The 11,945-nt window shown below is 42.3% G+C and overlaps 1 protein-coding gene across 3 annotated transcripts in view; it reads left to right on the plus strand.

Moving 5' to 3' along the window:
- nf1a (neurofibromin 1a) overlaps positions 1 to 11,945 on the plus strand; it is a 100,972-nt gene that overhangs the window by 52,948 nt on the left and 36,079 nt on the right. For all 3 annotated transcript variants that reach the window (XM_086216121.1, XM_086216123.1, XM_086216122.1), the window contains 5 exons: positions 3,582 to 3,740; positions 4,735 to 4,832; positions 5,651 to 5,797; positions 5,879 to 6,025; positions 10,701 to 10,811. In XM_086216121.1, coding sequence (XP_086072247.1) covers positions 3,582 to 3,740; positions 4,735 to 4,832; positions 5,651 to 5,797; positions 5,879 to 6,025; positions 10,701 to 10,811 — 662 coding nt within the window. The remainder of the gene's footprint in view (positions 1 to 3,581; positions 3,741 to 4,734; positions 4,833 to 5,650; positions 5,798 to 5,878; positions 6,026 to 10,700; positions 10,812 to 11,945) is intronic.

Consider the following 11,945-nt stretch of genomic DNA (forward strand, 5'->3'; position numbering starts at 1 on the left):
GAGTAGAGGCTGCAAGAGCCAAATGATTTATTATGTATATAGCAAACAGAATTTTGCTGTTTATCCACAGTGGCAGGGCTGCTGTAGACATTCAGAGTTTATCCTCTTGTTTTAACCATTATCTTGGAATCCATGGCCATTTTTAATCCCATAAAACAAGTTAGCATTGTCTCAATGTCAGAGGGTTGTTGGTTAAATGCCTGAAAAAGGTCTGTGGGAAAGAGAAAGAGAACATTTTTTTCTGCGTGGTGAAAAACGGCAGACCACATTCTTGTGAACATTGAATAGTTTATGTATCTTTAAAAAAGGGCAGTTGCTAACAAGTGGCTAAGCATCACTACAGAGGTTGTCAAGGACATTAAATGTTATCGTGAAAACAGAAGCGCAAAGCTTAGTTGTGGCACTGTTGTAGTCATGAATTTGCAGTTTGTTGAAAGCCTAATGTTAGCCTTTTCCTTCCAGCAATTGCGTGTATGCGTAAAAAATGTAAATGGTTTTCATGAGTGAAGATGATCATGTTGAACAAAATGTGAAAATCTCATAAACTTGTTTGTCACAGAGCTTATTGTTGGCAATAATCTAAAATCCAATGAAAGAATCCCAATGGCTTTTGGTCAAGGGAACCTTGGCGAAGGTACATTCTGGGTGAGCCTACAAAACAACATCATCCCTGTGGCACTATGTTATAGAAGTTGAGCATTTTGACCACGCTTTGTGGTGTTTGGACATTGTCGTGGAGTTGTCACTTACAGGTCCTTTAACAAAGGATAATTCCAGCTCATTAGATAGATAGATAGATAGATAGATAGATAGATAAATACTTTATTGATCCCGTAGGGAATTCAGTTCCCCACCTGCATCACAGTCACACACACTGCATAAAAAGCACAGGAGCAATAACAATACAGTATGAAAAGGATAAAAAAAACAGTATAAAAGAATAAATAAATAAATAGATAATGACTATCGAAAGTCAGTTAGCTAGTACCTCTACCCGGCCCTTACTCATCCCCCCCCCTCCCCAGAGATGTGTTATAAAGTCTGATGGCCCTGGGCAGGAAGGACCGCCGAAGTCTCTCAGTGGAGCAGCTCAGTGAGAGCAGTCTATCACTGAACAAGCTCCTCTGCCTCCCCACCATGTTGTGCAGTGGATGGCTGCTGTCATCCATGAGGGAGAGCAGTTTGCTCAGTGCTCTCCTCTCCACCACTGTCACAACCGAGTCCTGCACAGCACCAGAGGTGGATTTCTTTATAAGCTTGTCCAGCCTCTGTGTGTCCTTCTGCTTGGTGCTGCCCCCCTAACACACCACCCCGTAGAAGAGGGCGTTGGAGACCACTGACTGATAAAACATCAGCACATCCTTCTGCACACGTTAAAGGATGCCAGCCTCCTCAGGAAATACAGCCTGCTCTGCACTTTCTTATAGACACAGTCAGTATTAACTGACCAGTCCAGCTTGTCGTCCAGCTGCAACCCCAGGTACTTGTAGGAGGCAACCACCTCAATCTCCTCGCCACTGATCTTAACAGGCAGAGGAGAAGGACAGCGCCTCCTAAAGTCCAGTACCATCTCCTTGGTCTTAGAGGAATTGAGCTGCAGGTGGTTCAGGTGACTCCAGGTGGTATAATCCTCCACAAGGGATCTGTACTCACCCTCATCCCCCCCCTCTGATACACCCGACGATGGCAGTGTCATCAGAGAGCTTCTGCACATGACACAGTTCGGTGTTATGCATGAAGTCCGCTGTGTAGAGTGTGAAGAGGAGAGGGGCCAGCACAGTCCCCTGCGGCGCTCCTGTGCTGCTGGTCGCAATGTCAGATGTAATAGACCCCAACCTGACAAATTGAGGTCTGTCGGTGAGGTACACTGTGATCCATGACACGAGGAGTGGGTCAACCTGCATGGTGGTTAGTTTGTCCTTCAGGCATAGAGGCTGTATGGTGTTGAAGGCGCTGGAGAAATCTATAAAAAGAATTCTCACAGCGCCACTTTCCCTGTCGAGGTGTGTGAGGGCACGATGTGGGAGGTACAGCACAGCGTCCTCAACTCCAACATTCTTTTGGTAGCCGAACTGCAGTGGGTCCTGGGCCAATTGCACCTGGGGTGTTATGATGCGCAGAATCAGCCTCTCCAGTGTCTTCATCAGATGGGAAGTGAGGGCAACTGGCCTGAAGTCATTGAGGACGCTGGGTCGCCCTTTCTTCGGTTCAGGGATAATGCAGGACATTTTCCAGACAGTTGGGACCCTCCCCAGACGAAGGCTCAGATTGAAAATGTGCTGTAGGGGCTCTGCCAACTCTGCAGCACAGGCCTTGAGCAGCCTCGGACACAGCCCGTCCGGACCAGCTGCCTTCCTGGGGCGGAGTCTTCCCAGCTCATGTCGGACCTGGTCAGTGGTGATGGAAATGGGGGGGATAGTGAGATCAGAGGCAGGCAGGGGAGATGGAGCAGACAGGGGTGGGCAGGATGGGAGAGCTGGCACAGTGAGGTGAGTAGGAGAGGAGGCAGATTTTGAATTGAATACAAATTGAATAGTATCATGTTTTTAAAGGGAGTCCATCTTTTTTTTGGAAGCTGTCATCAAGTTTGGCTCATCTTCATGGTTCTTCTTCAGAGACTTTGAACTGTGTAGTTAGAGCTACAGGAAACAAACCACTATCAAACCTCCAAAATTTTTAAAGATGAATAGGTGAGTGGTTCATTTCAAAATCTCAGAATGACTGTATTTATGGAAATGATGGCCAATATTCCAATTCGTGTTGCAATAAACCAGATTTTTCAATTAATAAACAGAGTAGGAAAACTGAATGGTTTGTGCATGGTGATATATGTGATAGTAGGTATATGTTTTGGACTTTTGAGCCGGTCATCAGGATACAAAGTGATAGTTTTCCCAAAAATAAATGTTCTACTTAATATTAGCTCTTTTACCGCTTATATGATGATCTTGACTGATACATATTGTCAAGAGACCTACAGTATGCAACACCAATGGTTTCCAACTCTGGATCTCATGATCTGAATGTCTCTCACAACCCTGCTTTGCCTCAAAGCAAGATGTGAAGTGCTTCAGACCACAACTTATGGCTCTCCATCTGTTGTCTTTGTGGTGGCAATGAACTACCATTTGCATTATTCACCACGTTTTCTCAACAGTGAGAAGGTGGTGGGTTCGTCATCTTTCTCTCTGTTGCTTACTTCCAACTTGGCCTTTAACTGGAGCAAGACTCTTTCTTGCGCTTGTTATAGCACAGCATGAATTTGGACTTAAAGTCTCTTCATTTGTCTTTCCCTGCTGCTCCACCTCCTGAACCCAACATCTTTTACTCTTTTGGTCATGGCTTACCCCACTCTGCTCGTCCAACTGTAACACATGATGATACTTGTTTATTTTTTATTCTCATCATCCCCTAATTTGTGCTCCTTGATATATGAAATTAATATTTAATCTTTTTCCTTCCTTTTGCATATACTTACTCCCTGTTCAAACCTATCTTTTTCTGTTCATTTGTTTCCACGATTCCCCTTTGTTTGTCCCTTCTCTCGTCCTCCCCCGGACCTTCCATCCTCCTTCAAACAGGTGGTGAGTCAGCGGTTTCCACAGAACAGCATTGGTGCAGTGGGCAGCGCCATGTTTCTGCGCTTTGTCAACCCAGCAATTGTGTCCCCATATGAGGCTGGCATCCTGGAAAAGAAGCCTCTGCCAAGGATAGAGAGGGGGCTCAAACTCATGTCCAAGGTAAAGGAGGATAAAGGAGATAGAAGATTCAGCCCCACTGTTTTGATTATGAATACACACTTGAAGCAGACAGTGTTAGCAGCTGTGAATGGCAGCTGAAGCACTGCCCAAAGGAGCTACTTTATGTGAATAGTTGCTGTGACCAATCCAACTGGGTGACAACAAGGATGGGGCTAGCACTTTGCCTGTATCTTGTAACTACTTGTATTCAAATTTTCTCCCATCAAAAAAACCTAATATCTCTGTGTTGCCTACCAAGAAAAGTAATGTGTTAAGTTAGGTTTAAGTTAATACTTATGCGTCTCCTTGCTTATGCCGACCCTATGATGTAGTTGAGGGGAGTGGTGGTCCAACTGAATCACAGGTTCGGTGGTCTCATTGTTGAGTTTCTTTGTGAGCTTACGACAATGTTGGAGCAAATCATTTTGGAATGTGAGCTAATTATCTTTGAACAATAGTTTGATTTACTGAAATAAATGTAAAGCCAAGAACAGCTAAGACCAGAGAATTAGATTGGTTGGAAATGAACGTATGGAGACACGTAAGTGGAAACATTAGGTTCCTGACAGCTGTTCTGGTCTGCATTGACACAGTGTGTAGTAACATTTCCCTGGAGGTGCGCATCAGGCCACATTGTAGGCCTGTGGCCTGCATGTAGCCTATGGCAGATGCAGCAAATTTGCAGGCCTCTTTTCGCTCAGGGGCGTGCAGAATTGTTCTGCATTTGCACACAAAATGAGGCTCCCAGTGCAACATGCGGTCCTACACAAAGCCATTGCCCTGCATTAAGGAAAGGGTGACATCACCATCAATATTGTATGAAGGTGATGGATACCTGTGGCAAGGTCATTGGACCCAGAAGTGAATGCCAGTTAAAGCTTTTCCCGTTGCAAAAAAAGCTGTGTGTTTGCTTGAATGGTGCTTTAGTTAACATTAAAAAAAGAGCTTGTGGCAAGCATGCACTTCCTCAATATGCTCTGGTCTTTTCCTTCAGATTCTTCAGAGCATTGCCAACCATGTTTTGTTCACAAAGGAAGAACACATGAGGCCTTTTAATGACTTTGTGAAGAGCAACTTTGATTCAGCCAGAAGGTAAGTTGACTATGGTGAACATAGAAGTCTGTAACTGAGCTAACCTAAATATAACATCTGCAGGAATAAAATTCTGGAGTTTTGGTGAAAAATTATGTCTGGGCCCTGTACCTCTAAGTAAGATTAGAGGGGCAGCCAGGTTAGTTCAGCTTCACTGAATTTTCAGTATCACAAATTTTGTTCAGTTTTCAGTGGAATATACCACCATGGTGACTTATGCTATAACCTTAACCTTCCTGAAGACGAAGAGATAAGATAAGGTAAACCTTTTATTTGTCCCACAGTGGGGAAATTGGTACTGTTACAGCTGCAGAAAACAGAGAAGTAGCAGCAGAAAAAGTACAGAGCAATAAATAGCAGAAACTATAAGAAGAGGTCACAAGATGTAAAAACAGCAGCAACAATGATTTTCTCTTGTAAAATGACTTCTCCATTCCCAGTAGATCCCATGGACCTCGGTGTGCAGATGTTTATATTCTTCAAATTTTTTGAATTTGTTGGTGTGTTCTTCTTAAATGAAATGTGCATCTGTGAGCCTCTCTGTGGTTTAATTGATTCCAAACTGCATTATCTAGTATGTTAGACCAGCTCTGGAAAATGTGATTTAACATTCTTAAATGTATTTTAGAAGTCCAGTTTTAGCTCAGCTAACACAGCAGTTCAACTTTTCTATGATCATATAGTGTTATGGAATGCATTATGCAATGTTTACATAGTTATGCCAATAGAATGTAAATAGTATTTTATGAGAAGTGCCTGGCCTGCCCTGATGTGTTAAGGGTGTGGTTTAATTGAACTATTGTTCTCCTCCACCACAGGTTTTTCTTGGACATTGCATCTGACTCTCCACCCAGTGACACTGTCAACCACAGTCTATCCTTCATCAGTGATGGTAATGTGCTTGCCCTCCACCGGCTACTGTGGAACAACCAGGAGAGGATCGGCCAGTACCTCTCCAGCAACAGGTCTGATTCATGACTTCCTGACACTAATGAATAGTGTTAAAGAGGTATATCATAATTAATTAATCATATTTGTATATCCAGAGACCACAAAGCTGTAGGCAGGCGGCCTTTTGACAAAATGGCGACCCTGCTGGCCTATTTGGGGCCACCTGAACACAAACCTGTAGCTGACACCCACTGGTCCAGTCTCAATCTAACCAGTTCCAAGTTTGAGGAGTTCATGACCAGGTAGGTTTTCCTCTTCTTCTGTTGTGTGTCTTTTTGAAATTGTCTCTCAAGCACACGCATTTCCAAATACAGCAAACCATGACAGTAGATTCTAACACTTGTGTTTGTAATTTACATAGGTCATTTGTAAAGAAGATATCTTTTTTACTGTCTCCACCTGCAGCACACATACAGAGTAGGGTTTCGTGTTTTACCCCTGAACAACGTCCTTACCATTGGCTTTGATGAGCATATGACAGATTAAAAAAATCTTGCTAATATTCCCAAAAGGTTTTATTCTCTCCTTTGCAAAATTTGCTTGAGTTTCCTCCTCTGCAGACTTTGATTTGACCGTTGTCATGGAAAGCTGTTTGATGACTCAACATAAGCCTGGTATACACTTGGCAATTTTTTGCAATTTGATAAGTCTATTGATTACTTCAATGTATGACACAGTTCTGCTTATCTGGGGTACAACCATCAATCACTGTGCGATGTGACCCCTACTGAATTGGGCATACTGAATTGCCTCATCAAATATCTTCAGGGTTTATTGGATTGCCATTGTGATAGTAAACAATAATCATGCAAAGCTGTCATTTGCATTGAAAATATGATGTTTTTCATCAATATATAAAAATACTTAACTGGGCAGTGTAATCTCATCTCATCCAGAGTGAAGTAGAAATGTCTGACTTCAGCAGCCTTGCAGACAGCTGGAACCTGTGTTGGACTCATCTTTAACAGCAGAACACACTCGGTACTGAGTCAATGAACACTCAGTACAGGCTTTATTCGTCTTTTTTTATGTGGAACTCAGGCGCTGCCATAATGCATTATTTTGTCCTCTAACTTACGTATCATAGCGGAATTATTATTGTTTATAATGATCCTTCTTCACTTTACTTGCTACAATTCTACAATTTCATTTAGCAGACGCTTTTGTCCAAAGCGACGTACAACACAAGCAAGAATTTAGACCTAATTAAGGAAAAGTCCATAGGAAGCGCAAAAGTGCTTCAGTTGTGATTTGGTCACAGGTACTGCCATCTAGTGGCAGAAGAAGTGTCGCCCCCCCCCCCCCTTTTTTTTTTTTGACAAACATACAAATCACACAACACAGTTAGTGCTACATAATCACTAAGTGCTGGGTCTTGGACCCTCTGACTTATTCTACCCCACAGGACAAAGAGGAGAAGAGTCAGGTTCAGTGCCTCGGTGCTCTCTGAACAATTGAGTCTTCAATTGTCTCTTAAAAGTAGAAAGGGACTCAGCAGAACGCACAGAGTTCAGTAGTTCGTTCCACCATTTGGGAACAACAGAAGAGAAGAGTCTGGCTAGAGATTTGGAGCAGCGCTGGGCTGGAAGCACCAGGCGTCTTTCGCATGCAGAGCGTAGTGGGCGAGAAGGAGAGTAGACCAGGATCAGGGATTCCAGGTAGGCTGGAGACGTTCTTGTGATTGTTTTGTAAGCCAAGAGAAGTGCCTTGAATTTGATCCTGGCTGCCACTGGAAGCCAGTGAAGAGAAACCAGTAGCGGGGTGACATGTGCCCTTTTGGGCTGGTTGAAGAAGTTGCTCTGTAAAAGAATTCAGTTACTGGAGTAAAGTGAAAGTTTTTGAATCTGGAGTCCTTTGAACATCGTCCACAATTTGAGGCTCTCTGAATTAACTGGATAGATTGTCTTTTTCAGATAATATTATGAAGCAATCCACAGCAGATTTGCTGCTTTGCATAGATTGTTGCAGTGTTGCTTATCAGCTTGCTATGTCTAGCATCATATGTTCCATTTGGGGATGCCATAACAACAGGGTAAAGCAGGGAGAGCAGTTGAAACAACAATGTTTTGAACATGAAGTCGAGAGAATAGAATGTTGTGGAGCAACAGACAACCTGCACCCTCCTTTCAAAAATGAGGAGCACTCCAATGCAGGAACAGCCAGTAGTCTTGACAGATTCCTGATTGCTCAGCAACACCAACACTGAGTGGTTAGTGTCATTTGACTGATTAGGCGTCATATGTGTAACAGAAAGTTACCAACCTTTCTGCTATGTAAATACTGTTACGCTTCAGTACATTTATAATTTGTCATTGCCGCTCCATCAACTCCTAAACACTGGACAAAGTAGTTAAAGATGTCACCGTAAGTTATCACTGACCACTTCTGCATATCTTCTTCCCATGTTGAAACTGCTGATGGATGATACCGCCCAGTCCTCTTATTTTAATGGTTGTATGTTCCCATTGTAGAGTCAATACTGTTGCAGTGTTTTTCCTGTTTTATTTGAAGTCAGTAGCACAGATAAAACAGATTAAAAACAGCAATCTAATGATTATCAGAAGTTATTTGTTATTCCGTGGAAACTGAAAGACAAAATATGGAAGTAGCAGAGATTCAAAGAGGGCGGGCGGAGTAAGGTGAATAAATCAAATAGAATCACGTGCATCAGCTCTGGCGCTCATAATTCTGCAGAAATGAGTGGCGAGAAGAATTGTATCTTCATCCTCAGGACAGCAGAAGAATTCAGAGATTTTCAGTTGCCCAAGTGCTGCAGCTTCATGAGGATGGCTTCCAGGTTTAATTCACACTTAACCCCACCAGGATAACCTTTTCCTTCATCACCATTGTTGTAATCTATAATTCCTTCCCTCCAGATCACTTGCTATTGAGCATGGTGTAGCACATGTTCAGTTCATGGTATGTTGTCTTGATAGATAGATACATACACACACACACACACACACAAATAAATAAATTGATCCCAGAGGGAAATTTAGTCTATGTTTGGTTCAAAGGTTTCATGGATTCACTTGTGAGAACTTCACCACATGCAAAACACTGGCATCTCAGCTCATCCTCAGTCCAACTGAATCCAAGTTGGAGATAACTCGAGGGTTAGGGTTTGGGGGGAAGAATAAGTGGTGCTGGCCTTGGCTAGAGGAGAGCGGAGCAGACGGCAAGCCTTACAGTAGCTGGTTGCAAAAACTAAGGGAGCCAGGTGCTTGTTCTTCTATGCCATGTTCCAGAAAACTACTTTATGGAAACAGTTGAAAGAAAGTCTTGGTTCGTCATGCATCAGACCCGGGTGTCAAAGCTTCAGTCCGTGCACTCTCCCACACAATGACCTTACCGAGAGTGACAGCTACAGGTACCGCCACTAATATATGTATGACTGACCGTGTTTGCAGAATGAAAATACGAATGTGTGCATTTGTAGCTGAACACGATCTCTTGTTCACAATGGCCCAGCCACTTGTGGGTCTGTGCAAGAAGCTCGCAAGAGACAAAAATGCGTTGTCTAAGTTCTCCGTCTCCAACAACCATGCCAGCGATTGAAACACGCACAGCCTTGCCCTAAGTTCAAGAAACAGCTGTCTGAAAACTATGTACTAAGACATGTCGGATTTTGTATTTAATTCATAGTTCATCATTAAAAACCATGAAACATTACTCAACTGTGGTTTTGGCTAGTTTAGATGCAGAAAAGACCTTTTAATGAGGTCTGCTTGCCTTTTCTGTACCGAGTGCTGGAGAGGTTGGGCTTTAGTAGTCAATTTGTCAGGTGCATACAGGCTCTTTATAGAGACCCTACTCCTAGAATTAAAATTAACAGCCATCTGACAGGCAGCTTTAAGCCATACAGACGCACTTGCCAGGGTTGTTGTTTCAGCCCCGCCCTTTTTGCAATATTCACAGAGCCCCTGGCACAGAGTATCAGACAAAATAAAGAGTTGAGATGAATAAACATAACAAAGGAGGACCATGTAATAGGATTCTTTGGGGATGATATTATTATCTATCTCCAGAATCCTGACCTAACACTCCTTAAACTCATGGAGACTTTAAATGGCTATGGTCAAAAGTCAGGTTCTAAATTAAATATATAGCTGAGACACAAATACTCTTTTAATTACTCACCAAGTAAAGAGGTTTGGCTGAAATATAAAGTGAATTGGGAGGCAAAATCCATAAAAATGTTGGGAGTGTTGATTAGTCCAAAACTTGATAAAATATATGAAACAAACTACAAAATAATAAACAAAAATATACAAGAAGATGTTAAAAAATGGTCCACACTGGGGTTAGACTTTAGTTCAAGGATTGAGGCAGGGAAAATGAACATGCTGCCAAGGAAGGTTGTTGTACTGTTTTCTGTCTTTACCTGTCAGAATCCCAGATGCACAGTTTTCAACGTGGAACAAACAATTATCAAGGTTTATATGGGCTGGAGCAAGATCAGTATAAAACACTTCAAACTGACAAAGAACGTGGACATCTGGCAGTACCAAACCTAAGGGAATACTGAATCGAGTTGAATCGAAAATGGCTACCTCAAACTCACACCAGGTTAGGTGGGGAGAAACATACAGACCACAAGGGAGAGAATTTAATCCTGGAGAATGCATTAAACAATTGGTATGAGAAAATAAAAAAATAAATTTCAGGCGCAGGATTTTTTCCTGCTTCTAGCCATGATAACATATAACTGTTAAAACTATAGTTTGGTGCTGATTTTAATTTGGAATGCAGTTTCGGTTTATATTTTACTGTTGTACAGAAATTTGCTGGTTTGAGAATTGAAACATGACCTGTACTTCATCCTGCATATTTATTTACTGTAAATAAAACCTTTTATTGTGTTTGATAGAAGTCATAAACCCTGTCAGGTGACTGTGGCTCTTATGTGTCCCGTAGACACCAGGTACATGAGAAGGAAGAGTTCAAAGCCTTAAAGACCCTCAACATCTTCTACCAGGCAGGGACCTCCAAGACTGGCAACCCAGTTTTCTACTATGTGGCCCGCAGGTAAGATTTGAGTGTCCACCTAAAGTTGGTTATGCAGACGAGCCAGTCAACACATAACAGCTGAACTTACAGGCATGAATGCTCAGCCTTGACTTTGGAAATAAAACAACTTTAATGAAGTTGTGTTTTTCATATCTGTCTACATTCCATTCAATATGGAATGTACCTAGTTGTCATGGAAGTGGCGCTTTCACCAGATATCAACAGCATGCCAACTAAGCTATTACATGACATTTTCAGGTATATTTAAGCTTTTTGTCCATGTGGGTGTCCTTTCTGTCTGTTTGATTTTCTATTGCCAACTGCACAAGTGTGATGAGCTGTTAAACCCTGTGTTGAAACACGGTGCATTATGTAAAATTTCGGATATGTTGGCACACTTGTCAGGTAGCAATAATCACCAAACAAATTCAGTGTCAATTAATGTTTCTACCTCCATCAAGGAGGTTATGTGATTGGTGGTATTTTTTTGTCTGACTTTAACGAGGGTTAGTCAAAACCACTGCCAATTTTACTGAACATTATAGAGGTATAGCATGGGCCAGTGCTAGATCATTCTGAAATAATGTTAGCGGAGCTCTCTGAGTACACATCTCTCAGCAGGGTCATGCAAACATTAGCTGCTACAGAGTGGAACTCCTTACTCCAGTCATTCGAAACAACACTGCCTGCCAGCTTTTGGACAAACCTTATCAACATAACATGGCAGTCAGTCATCTGTAGCCCACTGCCCCACCTGCCAAGGACACACTGCATCTCCTGTGTCAAGTGAGGTGCAGTACTAAGTATTCCTTCTTTATCACAGTTGACAGACGTTTGCCTCTAACTCTGAGATTATTCAACATGTAAATATATTCAAAATTGCAGCACAGCTGTTGCCATTCTGTTATGTGTGTGATGATCTTGTTAGAGGATATTGCAGTTATGAGATCAGATTTTTAGCAGTGCGGATCAGCAGCTTTGCCGTAGCGGGTGGAGATATTGCTCACGCTTATGTTTCAGTTCCTGTCATACTCATCCTGTTGCCTTATGGCAGCAACTCCAAAATATCTACTGAAGAATGGCTTTTTGGGAATTTGGTAGATTAAAATATTGTATAAAAGTGACCATAGAGAATGGCAGAAAAGAAAAATA

This window comes from Aulostomus chinensis, chromosome 10, assembly GCF_037954235.1.
Source record: "Aulostomus chinensis isolate RoL2024-O1b breed Wild chromosome 10, RoL_Achi_v1.0, whole genome shotgun sequence".
Classification (NCBI taxonomy): Eukaryota; Metazoa; Chordata; class Actinopteri; order Syngnathiformes; family Aulostomidae; genus Aulostomus; species Aulostomus chinensis.